The sequence below is a fragment of the Ziziphus jujuba genome, chromosome 2 (assembly GCF_031755915.1).
Source record: "Ziziphus jujuba cultivar Dongzao chromosome 2, ASM3175591v1".
In the NCBI taxonomy this organism is placed as follows: Eukaryota; Viridiplantae; Streptophyta; class Magnoliopsida; order Rosales; family Rhamnaceae; genus Ziziphus; species Ziziphus jujuba.
The window spans coordinates 5,148,022-5,161,553 of record NC_083380.1 but is presented as its reverse complement, the minus strand read 5'-3'; the positions used below and the strand labels follow the sequence as shown (position 1 = coordinate 5,161,553).

Genomic DNA, 13,532 nt, shown 5'->3' with positions numbered 1-13,532 from the left:
GTTTTTGGGTATTTTTTATTTAATTTTTTAATTTTATATAATACTGGTAACTAAGTTGAGGAAAAAAAAAAATCTAAAACTAATGAAGCTATAGTTTATTTTTCCCATTACTAGTTTATTTTTATGATTTTTCAGAAAGCTAATAACCAGATTGTGATTTATTAATTTTATTGTATATTATTATTAATTATTATTGTTATTATTTTCTGGGCAGACACAAATATTACTTCGACTTAAATAAAAATACATGGAAATACATAAAATATAAATATGAGCGAAGGCATCGTTTTTAAAACTTTTCGACCAAAGAGCGCCGTAGGGGAAGGAGGAGAAGCAGAAGAAGCTATCAGCGTCTAAAACCCTACACTGCACCTCTTGGGTTCAGATTTTTTTTCTCTCTCTTCGCTGGTTCATTCGAGGATACGACGCCGTTTTTTAACGTTAGCTATCACCAGCCAGTTAAAACTTCACGCTTCCCCTGGTTCAGATACTCACTCTCGTCGGTTCATCCTCTTTCTCGTACAGCGTCGTAGAAGGTTCAGCTTGCTTTCTGCGTAGAATATATATATATATATATATAACTTTTTTTTTCTTATAATTATATATTTTTAGCTTGCAAGTTAAACAATTGAGCCAAAGCTGAATCATAGTAAATTTGAAGGAGAAAAAATGCTTTTTTATTTTTATTTTTTTTATTTTTTTAAGGGTAAATTAAGGATTGAAAATGGCGTCTGAGGAAAACGAAAACGAGGAGGTCAAGACGTTTGAGGGTTTGGGAGTATGCGAGCAATTGGTGGCGGCGTGTGATAAATTGGGTTGGAAAAACCCTTCCAGAATTCAGGCCGAAGCCATTCCTCATGCTCTTGAAGGTTTTTGCTCTCTCTCTCTTTTGCTCTTTCTGGTTTTATTTTGTCAAATATAAATGCCCAAGTTGTTCCCTTTTCACTTTATTTGCATAATTTTGTGATAAAAATATTCTCTTTCTAAAGATTAAAAAAAATTATTTTGTTTTATCTTTTTTCCCCTTTCGGAAACCAATTAACCAAATGGGTCTGTATCCGTTTCACCTATACTTATACTTGATGTTATGGTGCTCAAATATGCATTTTTTTGTTATTGTAGGGAAGGACTTGATTGGACTTGCTCAAACGGGTTCAGGTAAAACTGGTGCTTTTGCTCTTCCCATATTGCAAGCTCTTTTAGAAGCTCAACATCCATTTTTTGCTTGCGTATTGTCACCAACTAGGTTAGTTATTGTTTTTCAATAAGTTGATTGTGAAACGGGGAATTTAGAGTTTTTCCTTCTAGCATTGAATTGTTTGATCTTGTTGTTACAGAGAGCTTGCAATTCAGATTTCCGAGCAGTTTGAAGCTTTAGGATCTGAAATTGGCCTTAAATGTGCAGTGGTGAGCAGTTAGTTTAAATTAAATCTCGCAACATTTTTGCATATAAGAACGTTGTGATTATTAGCTTTAGGACAATGGATTTTTAACCTTAAGCTTTTCACAACGATCAACATATATGAATTCTAGTAAAATGATTAGTAATCTTGTGCTAATAAGTGTCTTAAAGTTCTGTCTCTGTTGTTTATTTTCCGTAATGTTGAATTAACTAAATAAGAAAATAAAGAATGACTGCCCTTTTCATGATCAAGAGTCTTGTGCTCACATTCTGATGTTGCTAATGACTCTGCCCTTTTCATGATCAAGAGTCTTGTGCTCACATTCTGATGTTGCTGGTTGGGAGGTTGTTAATTTTTGTTTACTGTTGACATTGACTATGTTGCTTAACATTGTTTTCAAATTGCTGTAGCTTGTTGGAGGGATAGACATGGGGCAACAAGCTATCAACCTTGCAAAGAGGCCGCACATTATTGTAAGTGTTTGTTCCTCTAGATTGGTGGCCTTGCTAGATTCTGTTATTATTTTCTTTTCTAACTTTTTAATTTTATTTCCTCGTAGGTTGCTACACCTGGACGCCTTATGGATCACTTAAAAAACACAAAGGGCTTTTCTCTCCGCACTCTGAAATATCTGGTATGCATCTATATGACATTTATTTTACTTTCTAAAGTTTCACTATATTCTATAATTTTTGATCAGTTGTATGATGTGCATGCACGTTGAGCAGGTTTTAGATGAGGCAGACAGGTTGCTTAATGAGGACTTTGAGAAATCACTTGATGAAATTCTTAATGTGATCCCTCGTGAGCGGAAAACATATTTGTTTTCTGCTACTATGACCAAAAAGGTAATATACTATTGTACCTTGAATTACTTTTGAAAGCATGTGTCAGATATACCATTATCAATTTCCAAGAAACTGGTAGAATTCAATTCCTTATATGCAATGCGGTATTGTCTGTTCCTGCTCTTATGCCACCTGCTTCCCAAAGCAGGTGAAACTTTTTAAAAGACTCACAATGGCCCCCTTAATTTATGTTTCCTGTATTTTGGGAACACTTTTACGATATTATTTAGAGTTGCATTACACACTTTCAGTTTTCTAGTCTGCAACATCCACTTCTTGTGCAAAGATTATGGCCTTTGTATAGAGTTATTACAGCACTTTTGTTATTGCTGATGCCAAGGGTTTTTAGAATGTTTACCAGAGTTTCATCGACTTAAGAAATTAATGCTAGCATCTTCAAATATGGTTTTCTGTTATAAATGTAAAATATTTTAAGATTTTGAATGTGTTTTTTTGCCTGGTAAAAACAATTCTGAATCTTTCACATACATTGTTGTTCTTGATTCAGGTTCGAAAGCTTCAAAGGGCTTGTCTAAGGAACCCTGTGAAGGTACAGTAAAATAATTCCGCATGTTGATTCATAGATTTTTTCTTTTTTTGGGCCCCCCTGAATGCTAGTGATTATCTTGTTTTTGGTAATTACAGATTGAAGCTGCATCAAAATATTCTACTGTTGACACACTGAAGCAACAATATTGCTTTGTGCCTGCTAAATATAAGGTTACTCCTTATCTTGGTATTAGAATTATTTTGTTGATTTCTAGAAATTATGTTATTTCTATCCAAGTATTATGGCTGTTAGGCGGTGATACATACCAATAGCTCTGACGCTTAAGTTTAATTGATTGTTAATGAATATCGGGTAGTTTTGTTGGTAAACTTTCTTATTGGCTAAAATATCCCCTTTTTAATGATGTTATTCTCAAGGATGGTGGAAAGGAGTCCCCTAATTGCTCTAACAAATGCTTGAGCAATATGTCAATCATGTGAAAATATTTAGTCTTCTGGACTTAAAAGCTATACAACTTTATTAAATCTTATTAAGGTGGAGGGATAAATGAATTATCCCTAGTTATAACAACTTCTAGTTTCCATCACATACTTCCAAATTTCATGACATGGGCAGAAATAAGTAGTAAACCTGAAGATGTGATATGTTTTGCAGCGGCTTGAAAATACATGACTAATGTAAGATGTAATATTGTCTTGCTTTGTTTAACCTAGAAGCAAGCTCCTTAATTCGAAAATTGTGCTTATGAAGTATTGTAGTTGGTATGAACAGTAATCTAATTTGCTGTATGACATGTGGTTTGTTTCAGTTGATATATGTGGTTGGAACTTAATATTTTACTTGGATATCTTGTGCTTGCAGGATTGCTATCTAGTTTATATGCTTACTGAAATGACTGGATCTACAACGATGGTTTTCACCCGTACGTGCGATGCAACACGCTTTCTGGCTGTGACTCTTCGAAAACTTGGCTTTAGGGCCATCCCAATTAGTGGTCAAATGAGCCAGGTATATACATTTAATTTTTCATGGTGATTTAAAATGCCTTGCCTCTCCCTCTCTTTTGGTTGTTTTTCAGATGTTGTCCAACCTAATTTCTTTTGATAGCCAAAGAGACTTGGAGCCTTAAATATGTTCAAGGCTGGAGAGTGTAATATACTTATATGCACTGATGTGGCAAGTCGAGGACTGGACATTCCATCTGTGGATGTGGTTATTAATTATGATATCCCTATGAACTCCAAGGTCAGTCTTACTGTCTTCTGTCCTATCCTAGGGTTAAATCTGATATATAATATTCCATGGATCATCCTAGCATATTGAGATGAAATTGACCAATAAGCTTCTCTATTTTCTGCACCTCCTTTTACGTTCCAATTTAGTTCTGGAGTTATGTATAAGACATTTATATCTTTATTCAGTAATATTTGTTCTCTTGTTTAACTATCTCTTTATATGATGAATATTAGAAATAATTAGTTCACTAGTTGTGAACTTGTTATCCATACCCTAATTTACTAACTTCATGTGGGCTGCAGGATTATATACATCGAGTGGGAAGAACTGCTCGGGCAGGAAGATCTGGTGTGGCGGTCTCCCTATTGAGTCAGTATGAGTTGGAGTGGTATCTACAGATTGAGCAGCTAATTGGTAAGGGATGCTTGCTTATTTGTTCCATCAAGCATCGAAGAAAGGTTGTTCGAGAGACTTACGACATGTTTTAATGTTTCAGGGAAGAAGTTAGCTGAATATCCTGCTCAACAAGAGGAAGTTCTTTTACTATATGAACGTGTCAATGAGGCTAAAAGATTATCTGCCATTGTAATTGCCGCTTTTATAAATATGTTTCACTGCACAGAATAACATATTTTATATTTCTAGTCATTGGTTAATGAAACTCTTTGTTGAACATCTGTAGGAACTTAAAGAGAAAGGAGGCAAGAAGAGAAGGGGTGGTGGTGGAGATGATGGTGAAGAAGGTTTTGATAGGTATACTAGCTTCAAGAACGGAAAGTCGTCTAAGAAGTCAAAGAGAAAATGAGATTGGCTGCTCTATGCAACAATTTTGGAAATTTTGTTAATTTTAGTTAGCATTTATTTCTCTCTCTCTTTTTTTTCCCCCACCCCTTAATTTATGAGTTAGGTTTTGAAGTAAAATATCAGATTGGCATGCTGTCTATTATGTTTATTTCCCCTATGAAAAGCAAAAGAAAAAAAAAAAAAAAATACCATATGTTGAACATCATTGGAAATCCAAGTGAACATAGCCATTGGGAAATTGCATAGTAGATATTTGACCTTATAATTATATAGCTTGATAATTTACTGTGTGTGGTAAGATTGAATGCAGAACTGTCAAAGTGATAAAAAACTCAGAAATTTTTTTTTTCTTTAATATAATATTGTAACTTATTTTTCTTATTAATATAATATTTGAAATAAAATTAGGGAATAAAATGGGGAAAAAAGAAAAGAAAAGAAAAGAAAAGAAATGACAAGCTTCAAGGTATAAAATAGGTTAATCAATTAAATCGAACTACGGCAGTATTCTAGGAATTTATACGTAATTTGTTCTTATTTTCATTATTTACTTCCCAAAAAGCAAATAACGGGTCACCATTGCCAAAATAAATAAATAAAATTAAAAACAAGATTAGGATGACATCGATGAATAAAAATAAAAATAGATCCAACAGCTGATAGCCAGAGTTGGTCTTTTTTTTTTCTTTTCACCCCCCTTAAGATTTCGCTTTCTCCCATTTTGTTTAACGGGTATATATATATATATATATACGTATATATATTCTCCCTGCAAAGTGCCAAATTAAAGAATTTTGCTCTCTCTCCCGCTTTCCGTACCTAACCTACCAACTTCCAAAAGGTACGTGAAAAATAAAAAATAATCGGTTTTCTCTTTCTTTGATTTTGTTTATTAGTTTTTCACGCCTTGTTTGGTTGCTGAGAAAATAAGAGGGGAAAAAAAAAATGAAGAAGAGAGTACGATAATGAGTAATTTTCCTTTAAGAAGTTAGACATTTGCATGCGGCTTCTTAACTGTAGTGTGAAACATAGAGAGAATAAGATTGAAATTTGGGTGTTACCAGGTTCCTTTCTTCTTCTTTTTTTTTTTTTTTTTTTTTTGGGGGGTTAAAGTCAAAATAATTAGTTGGATATGACTTATGTCGTATTTGCTCCGAAGCTTAAAATGCCTTTGATTAATGGAGTTGGTTGTGATTCTGGAACTAAATTGATTTTGTATTTCAGACGCTAACTGTTTTAGACTTCTTGATTTTTTATTTATTTATTTTTTTTTTTATGTGAAAAGGATTTTTGAGCTTAGTTTTGACTGTAAACTAGTAGCTGGGCTGAAATACCTTTAATGGTGTTGATTTGCGATTATGGAACTAAATTTATGGTATTTGGACGTAAACTATTTGACTTCTTGATATATATATATATATATATATATTTTTTTTTTTATGTGAATATTGGTTCTGATTTATCTTTCACTGTTGCGTAGCTTGAGCTAGAAGAAAAAGGATTTTTGAGTTTAATTTTGAGGGTAAACGAGTAGTTAGGTTGGATTTTCTCTCCGTTATAATTCTTAGTGGGTTTGGATTCGTCTTTTTGGGACAGCTATGAAATTTCAGGGTTTTAAGAGAAATGACGCATCAGGACGGTTTCCTGAGTATGGTGCAATCTTCATTTCGAATTGCACTACAATGGAAGAATGTTTTGAAAGAAAGATCTTTGGACTTCCCTTTGCACATGCTGATTTTGTCAGAGAAATAAAGGCTGGGATGATTTTGTTTCTCTTTGAATATGGGAATCGAGAACTCTATGGTGTTTTTGAGGCGAGTTCTGATGGAGCAATGAATATTGTTCCTCATGCATATAATTCTTCTGGAATGAAGTTTCCTGCTCAGGTATTGGTCTTTATATTTCTCTGTTCGTGGACTGGTATGAATTTTTACCCTTTTAGCAGATCGGAATAGTTTCCTTTTGTATGAATTTTGGGTATTTCTTTCTCATTTTTTATTTTCCGATTTTTATATAATGCTTGTTGTGCTTTACATTCTATCCAGGTTCGATTTACCACAATTTGGAATTCTAATCGTCTTCATGAAAGCGAGTTCTGTGATTTCATCAAGGACAACTACTTTACTCCTAAAAAATTTAATTTTGGTTTGTCTCGAGAACAGGTTTACTTTTTTCCTATCCATCTTTGACAGTACAATGGTTAATGTGCATAAAGTTTTAACGTATGGAAGTGTATGTTTCCCTATAGAACAATCTATTTAAGATTTGATATGGTTTAAAGCAGGTCAATGGACTTTTAGGATTGTTCAGTTCCAGAAAAGTGGAAGTTGCACTAGTTCAAAATTTAACGTGTAACAAGAAACGCCACAGATTTCATGGTGGAGATGAAGAAAGGGAGAAGAGAAGTCTTAAAACCAGAAGGAGAATTAGTAGTGGAGTGTTGGATCGGATATGCAAGCAACTGAGAAGCACTTCCTCTAATGACACTGAGTGTCATGAGGCCCATTGTATCAGTTGCTCACTGATTTCAGGAACTGGTTGCAGCTCTTTAGGACGTGACTCTGGTTTGAGTAACTTTGGTCAGGGAAGTCAACTCAGCATGAACAGTGAGGAGTCAGAAAACTTGAAAGGGTCTTCCAAAGATCTTAATAATGACCTTGAAAATTTCATACCATTGTCCCCCTTGGACGATACTACCGATCAAAATGGAGCCGGTATGCATACAGAGGAGCCACAAAACTTGAATCAATCTTCTAAAGATCTAAGAACTGACCTTGGAGATTTTATACCTTTGTCCTTCCCTGATGATGTATTAGATTGTGGTGGACCTATAGTGTTTATTGAGGAGCCTGCAAATATGAAACACAATCCCAATGATCTTAAAACTCTTCTTGAAGATTCCATACCTTTGCCCTGCCCTAAGAATGTAGGAGATTGCCATAGAGCTATGAATGGGGATTGTGTGGTGGAGAAGAGAATCAGCGTATTTGCGCGATTGGGTAAGGTTTCAGAACCTGTTAGGAAGGATAATGCAACCTCCACAAGGTTGAGGTGGGGAAATGGAAAGAGGAACAAGAAGGTAAGGAAAGCCAACTACACTGTTCAGGCAAGATACAGTTGTAAAGTGGACATGTCAGTAGAAACATCCTTGGATATATTGCAGGAAGATGACCAGTGGAAGACATCCATAAGAGAACCTGTTGTTTCATTTCAGAATGATGAATGTGAATACAATTTTATGAGTGGTATCCAGACTGATAAATTGCTGAAGAAAAGGGATCCAAATGAGGAAAGAGTCGTTGTTGAAGGTTCAAATAGCAACTCCACGTTGAATGGAAACAATCAACTAGAAACCTTGGCCGAAGAGAAGAGCAACTCCACATTTGAAAGTCGGCCAAGGAGAAAATTGGTTCGACCGTCATTTTACAAGTCCTCAGAAGCTGAAAGCTGATGGTGAGGTGGGATTGTGAGGGGCATTCTCTGTAGCAAAAACCACTGATAGACGGGCTGACTCTTTTTTTGCATCCATTCAACAAATTTTCAGTTTATGATTAGTTTAAATAGTTCTATTCCTAAACCTTATATAATTATTTCTTTAATTGACTGCGTGCTTACAGCTATGTTTTTATATCCTTTTGTTATAATTTTGGGGTGCCTTGAATATTATGCATGTTATGTTCTCATTGGTTTGCTAGATAGTAAATATAATTGCACTTCCATATTAAATATGATTGGTTTGTTATTGATTAATGAAACTTGTGTTTGAATTCTGTAAGGAAAATTAAGGAGAAAGGATGCAAGAAGGGGACGGCTAGTGGAGATGATGATGAGGAAGATATTGACAAGTTTCAAGAATGGGAAGTCATCCAAGATAGAACAAGAAGATGAGATCGTATTCTCTGTGCAACATTTTTTGAATCTTTGTTAGCATTTTTGTTTTATTGACAAAATCAACATCTTTCTTTTCTTCTGTAAATAATGAGCAATAATGAGCGGGGTTTGAAGTAAAGAGCTTGTTAGACACAATTCCTTATTCATAACAGACCTAGCATCACTATCAAAAGGTATCAATTTTTTTTTTTTTTTTTTTTTTGGGCTGAAACTATCAAATTGTATCAATTGCTGAAACCAAATAACATACTAAATATAGAAAATAATTCGGGTAATGTTTGTATATATATGGTAACTTCGATTGGGGAATATAATAAAATAAAATAAAAAAAGAAACCTTGATCAGCTTCCAAGGTAAAGCCAGAAATTTCATCCTTAAGAATTGGTTGTTTTAACCAATAGCAAAAATAAATAAATAAATAAATAAAAAGCTAATAAATAACCAGATGATGATTTATTATGCATTAAATTATTTTAAAAATTTTTTGGGAGAGTTATAAAACTGTAGTCAACGGAGAAGAAGGAAATGCAGTTGACCTAGGAATATAAAATTATTAAAAACAGAAGTAAACCAAGGAATCCAACGGCTAGAAAAATTACCATCCAAAACAGAATGAAAATTGATCCAACGGCTGATAGTTGTCACAGTCACTCTATTTCTCTATCCGATTTTTATTTAATTATTATATTATTTTTGTCGGTTAGTGCTTTTCGGGGCTTGTTTCTTTATGCAGCAAAATTCAGAAATTGGTACTCTCCCGCTCTCTCAATCTAACAGACCCAAGTAAAAAGGTACAGTTTTTGAACATGAAAAAAAGTTGGTTTTTCTCTCTCGCTTTTATTTTCCTGTGTTTCTCTGCCTAAAATGCTGGGAATATGGGAGGAAGAAAATGGAGGGTAGAAGAGAAAGATTCAATATTTTGCTTTAGGAGTTAAAAAGAGGTTTGCAAGTTCAAAACTTTATCAGTAATTTTCTTCTTTCGGAAACCATAATGTACTATTTCTATTCTAAAAACCAAAATTTTTTTCCCCTTTTCTTTGGGTTTTCTTGGCACCCAAATGATGTTGGGATTGGTAAACGTGGAAAGAAATAGAGAGAAGAAGAGAGATTAATGTTGTTTTATATATGTTGGAATGAAAATTTGGGTTTAGTGAGTTTGATTTTTGGGTATAAAATAATAAAAAAATTGATTTTTCGATTATAATACTTGAAGCACTGCACTGATGGTAATAATAGTATAGAAGTTCAAGCTTTTTAGGTTTTTAGTTCGAAAATAATTTTTTTTTCCCTTTTGTTTCAAATATTTTCTAGTCTCTATTTTACACGTCAGAATTTATTTAAGAACTTTAATTCAGAACCTTCTAAATTTTTCATAGGAATAAAAGTACCACATTAAATCTGATTATTTTAGTGCATTATTATTATTTGGTCTTTTAGCGCAGCTCCTGTTGGGGTACCTTAAAAATGTATGTCTTAATCTGTAGACACTTGGATGTTATTTTTTTTGGTTCATTAAGTTTGGTGCAGACACGAACTTATTTTTTCTGGTTCCATTAAGTTTGGCTTGTGTAAAGCTAATGCTATCAGTTAAACTTTGATCATTATATATAAATTTTATGCAATTAGTTGGAAATTTGGATCATGACTTTCCTGTTATTGCATCGAAGTTGTAATGCTTTCATTGGAACTGTTTGTGATTCTGAAACTAACAAGATCATATTGGCCATAAGCTAACAGTCTCCATGATTTTTTATGTGAATTATAATTGTAATTTGCTTCTTCTGACCGACTTGAAACTCTTTCATGTTTTTGCTCTTTTGTCTCAGTTGAGCTAAAATAAAAGGTACTTGGAGCTTATTCTTGAGTATTAGCTAGTAGTTGGGATCTTTCCTCTCTGTCATAATTATTACTGGGTTTGGATCTGTCTTTCTCAAGACAGATGAAATCGAAGGGCTTGCAGAAAAATGAGGTATCTGGTCAGTTTCCAGAGTCTGGTGCAATCTTCATGGCGAGTTGCACTACTTTCGGAGAGTGTTTGGAAAGAAAGATATTTGCACTTTCCCACTCTTATGCTGATTTTGTTAGGGATGTAAAGCCTGGGATGATTTTATTTCTGTTTGAATATGAGAAGCGAGAACTCTATGGTGTTTTTAAGGCAACTTCTAATGGCGAGATGGATATCATTCCTCATGCATTTACTTCATCTGGAAGGCAATTTCCTGCACAGGTAGTGCTCTTTGTATCCAAGATAAATTATTTGCAGTTTCCTTCTCTGTTCTTGCACCAAGATGGGTGTCCATCTTTATTCTTTTATTTTTGTGAGTAGATGGGTTTAGTCACTTTATGTGTCACTTTTCGGCTATTTTATTCCCTTGTTTCTTGACAAAAAGAAAATTTCTTAATGCATATTATGCTTTACATTTAACCAGGTTCGATTTACCACAATTTGGAACTGCCATCCTCTTTGTGAAAATGAGTTCCGAGACCCAATCAAGGAGAATTACTTCACTCATAACAAATTTAATTTGGGTTTGTCTCGAGATCAGGTTTACTTTCTTTCTATGCATCTTGAACAATAATTTTGTAGTTCCGTAATAAGTATGTATGTCTGTGTATTCCTTTAGAATAAAGTGTTTAGTATTTGATATGGTTTAAAGCAGGTCAATATGCTGTTAAGTTTGTTCCATTGTAGAAAGGTGGAAGATGCAAATGTCCAAAATTTAACATGTGACAAGAAACGGCATGTCAAGAAACATCATCACAAGTTTGTTATAGAAGTTGAAGAAATGGAGAAACGAAATCCAAATTCCCGAAGGAAATTATCTTGTGGAAACTTAGATGTGGTAGGAAGTGATTGCAGCACGTTAGGACATGAATCTGCTATGAGTAATTTTGGTCGGGGAAGTCAATCTATTATGCATAGAGAGGAGCCAGAATACTTGCATGCTTCTGAGTATCTCAGAACTGGCCTTGGAAATTCCATACCTTTGTCCCTCCCTAGCCATATATCATATTACAGTGAACCTATTTTGTATAGAGGGGAGCCAGAAAATTTGAAACACTCTTATGAACATCTTAGAAGTGACGTCGGAGATTTGATACCAGCATCCTTCACTGTCAATGAGCCTAGTATCTATAGAGAGGAGTCACAATACTTGAAACACTATTCTGAAGATTGTAGAACCAACCTTGGAGATTTCATTCCAACTTCCTTATCTTTCAATCAGCCAAGTATCTATGGAGAGGAGCCAGGAAACTTAGTACACTTTTCTGAAGATCTTAGAACTAATTTTGGAGATTACCTACCATCGTCCTTTCCAAACAATCTATTAGATTACAATGGAGATAACAGTGAGGTTTCTGTAGTGAAGAGATCTGGTGTGTTTGCTCGCTTGGGTAAGGTTTCAGAGTCTGTTAGGCGGGATAATTCTGTCTTCTCAAGGTTGCAGTGGGTAAATGGTAAGCAGAACAAGAACGCAAGAAAAACCAAACAAACTGTTCCAGTAAAAAATGACAGTTGCATAGTGGACAATTCTATGGAAACATGGTCGGATGTATTGCAGGAAAATGACCTCCGGAAGACATTGATAAGAGAACCTGTAGTTTCAATTCGGAAACATGAATATGAAGAGCAATATAAGAAGGGTATCCAGATGGATAAAATCCCTAAGAGAAGGGATCCAACCAATGAAAGAGACTGTAGAGATGGTTTGACGATGATGAGAAGAGAACCTGTACTTTCAATTTCTAAACATGAATATGAAGAGCAGTTTAAGAAGGGTGTCAAGATGTGTGAAATGCTGAAGAGAAAGGATACAACCGATGAAAGAGACCATAAAGATGGTTCAAAGAAATTGATAACAGAACCTGTAGTTTCAATTTGGAAACATGAATATGAAGAGCATTCTAAGAAGGTTATCCAGAAGGGTGAAATGCTGAAGAGAAGGGATGCAACTGAGCAAAGAGACTTCAGAGATGGTTCAAAGACACTGAAAAGGGAACCTGTAGTTTCAGTTAGGAAACATGAATGCAAAGAGCATTTTAAGAAGGATGTCCAGATGGGTGAAATGCTGAAGAGAGGGAATCTAACTGAGGAAAGAGACTGTAGAGATGGTTCAAAGAGCAATGGCACATTTGAACGTCAACCCCGGAGAAAATTAATCAGGCCATCATTCTATAATTCAACTGATGTTCAAACTTTCGGTCCTACAGGCTGTGTTAACATGCAAATGCCTTCTCAAGAAAGCTCTGCTGGTAAAGAAGACATTGAAAATTGTGAGGAATCCAGCAAAACCAACAGAACTGGTTGTGAAAACAAAATGTCTCCGGCCACTTGGTCTAAAGATGACAACTTGACTTATCATGAGCTGAAGTTGGGAGAGGGTTTTGGTGACAGACTGAACTCAGGTTTTGAGACTGTTACAAAGACATTGAAAACCTATAAACGTCGTTCAAAGAGGTCTTAAAGTCTTTAACTATGGTGATTGGTTCTTTTTGGCTGTTTAGCATAGGAATTGATATATAGATGAGCACAGGAATGGATGTGATAGAAAATACATTCTTTTTTTTTTTTTTTTACCACTTTGGCTGGGCTTCCATAGGAGTTGATCCAGTTGAGCAGGGGTAGATTTGTTTTGTTTTTTGACCACTCGGCCAAGCTTTTGAAAACTGTAACTAGGCCTCGAACGATAGGATATCAAATCAAATCAAATATGATTTTAGGCTGCTTTACATGCCTCACCATATGAAAGTTCTTTGAAGATGTTTTAGAGACAATAGCTATGTACAATTTTGACAGAGAATGGAGCAAAAAAATGGGCTTAGCATCAATGGTCTGG

At 34.7% G+C, this 13,532-nt stretch overlaps 3 protein-coding genes across 7 annotated transcripts; all 3 read left to right on the top strand.

The window, feature by feature from the left end:
• Positions 1 to 274: 274 nt before the first annotated feature.
• LOC107417840 (DEAD-box ATP-dependent RNA helicase 10) lies at positions 275 to 5,100 on the top strand. Its single transcript, XM_016026491.4, has 14 exons — positions 275 to 536; positions 706 to 869; positions 1,123 to 1,246; positions 1,338 to 1,407; positions 1,814 to 1,876; positions 1,963 to 2,037; positions 2,132 to 2,251; positions 2,760 to 2,801; positions 2,897 to 2,971; positions 3,624 to 3,770; positions 3,870 to 4,007; positions 4,301 to 4,412; positions 4,495 to 4,583; positions 4,681 to 5,100. Exons 2-14 carry the CDS (start codon positions 725 to 727, stop codon positions 4,801 to 4,803), a joined length of 1,323 nt encoding a protein of 440 aa, XP_015881977.1. The 5' UTR covers positions 275 to 536; positions 706 to 724; the 3' UTR covers positions 4,804 to 5,100.
• Positions 5,101 to 6,289: 1,189 nt separating this feature from the next.
• On the top strand, positions 6,290 to 8,811 carry LOC107417823 (uncharacterized). Of its 3 annotated transcripts, none has more exons than XM_048474237.2 (4): positions 6,290 to 6,688; positions 6,848 to 6,964; positions 7,087 to 8,255; positions 8,579 to 8,811. In XM_048474237.2, exons 1-3 carry the CDS (start codon positions 6,401 to 6,403, stop codon positions 8,251 to 8,253), a joined length of 1,572 nt encoding a protein of 523 aa, XP_048330194.2. In that variant the 5' UTR covers positions 6,290 to 6,400; the 3' UTR covers positions 8,254 to 8,255; positions 8,579 to 8,811. The 3 variants fall into 3 exon arrangements, with proteins under 3 accessions (XP_048330194.2, XP_048330193.2, XP_015881956.3); XM_048474236.2 differs by having other exon boundaries at positions 7,087 to 8,260; XM_016026470.4 differs by having other exon boundaries at positions 7,087 to 8,811.
• A 540-nt stretch (positions 8,812 to 9,351) lies between these two features.
• Positions 9,352 to 13,421, top strand: LOC107417854 (uncharacterized). Of its 3 annotated transcripts, none has more exons than XM_025073434.3 (4): positions 9,352 to 9,485; positions 10,521 to 10,921; positions 11,124 to 11,240; positions 11,352 to 13,421. In XM_025073434.3, the coding sequence occupies exons 2-4, from the start codon at positions 10,634 to 10,636 to the stop codon at positions 13,158 to 13,160; spliced, it is 2,214 nt and encodes a 737-aa protein (XP_024929202.3). In that variant the 5' UTR covers positions 9,352 to 9,485; positions 10,521 to 10,633; the 3' UTR covers positions 13,161 to 13,421. The 3 variants fall into 3 exon arrangements, with proteins under 3 accessions (XP_024929202.3, XP_060670604.1, XP_024929200.3); XM_060814621.1 differs by lacking the exon at positions 9,352 to 9,485 and adding an exon at positions 9,492 to 9,635 and having other exon boundaries at positions 11,355 to 13,421; XM_025073432.3 differs by lacking the exon at positions 9,352 to 9,485 and adding an exon at positions 9,492 to 9,635.
• Positions 13,422 to 13,532: the final 111 nt, after the last annotated feature.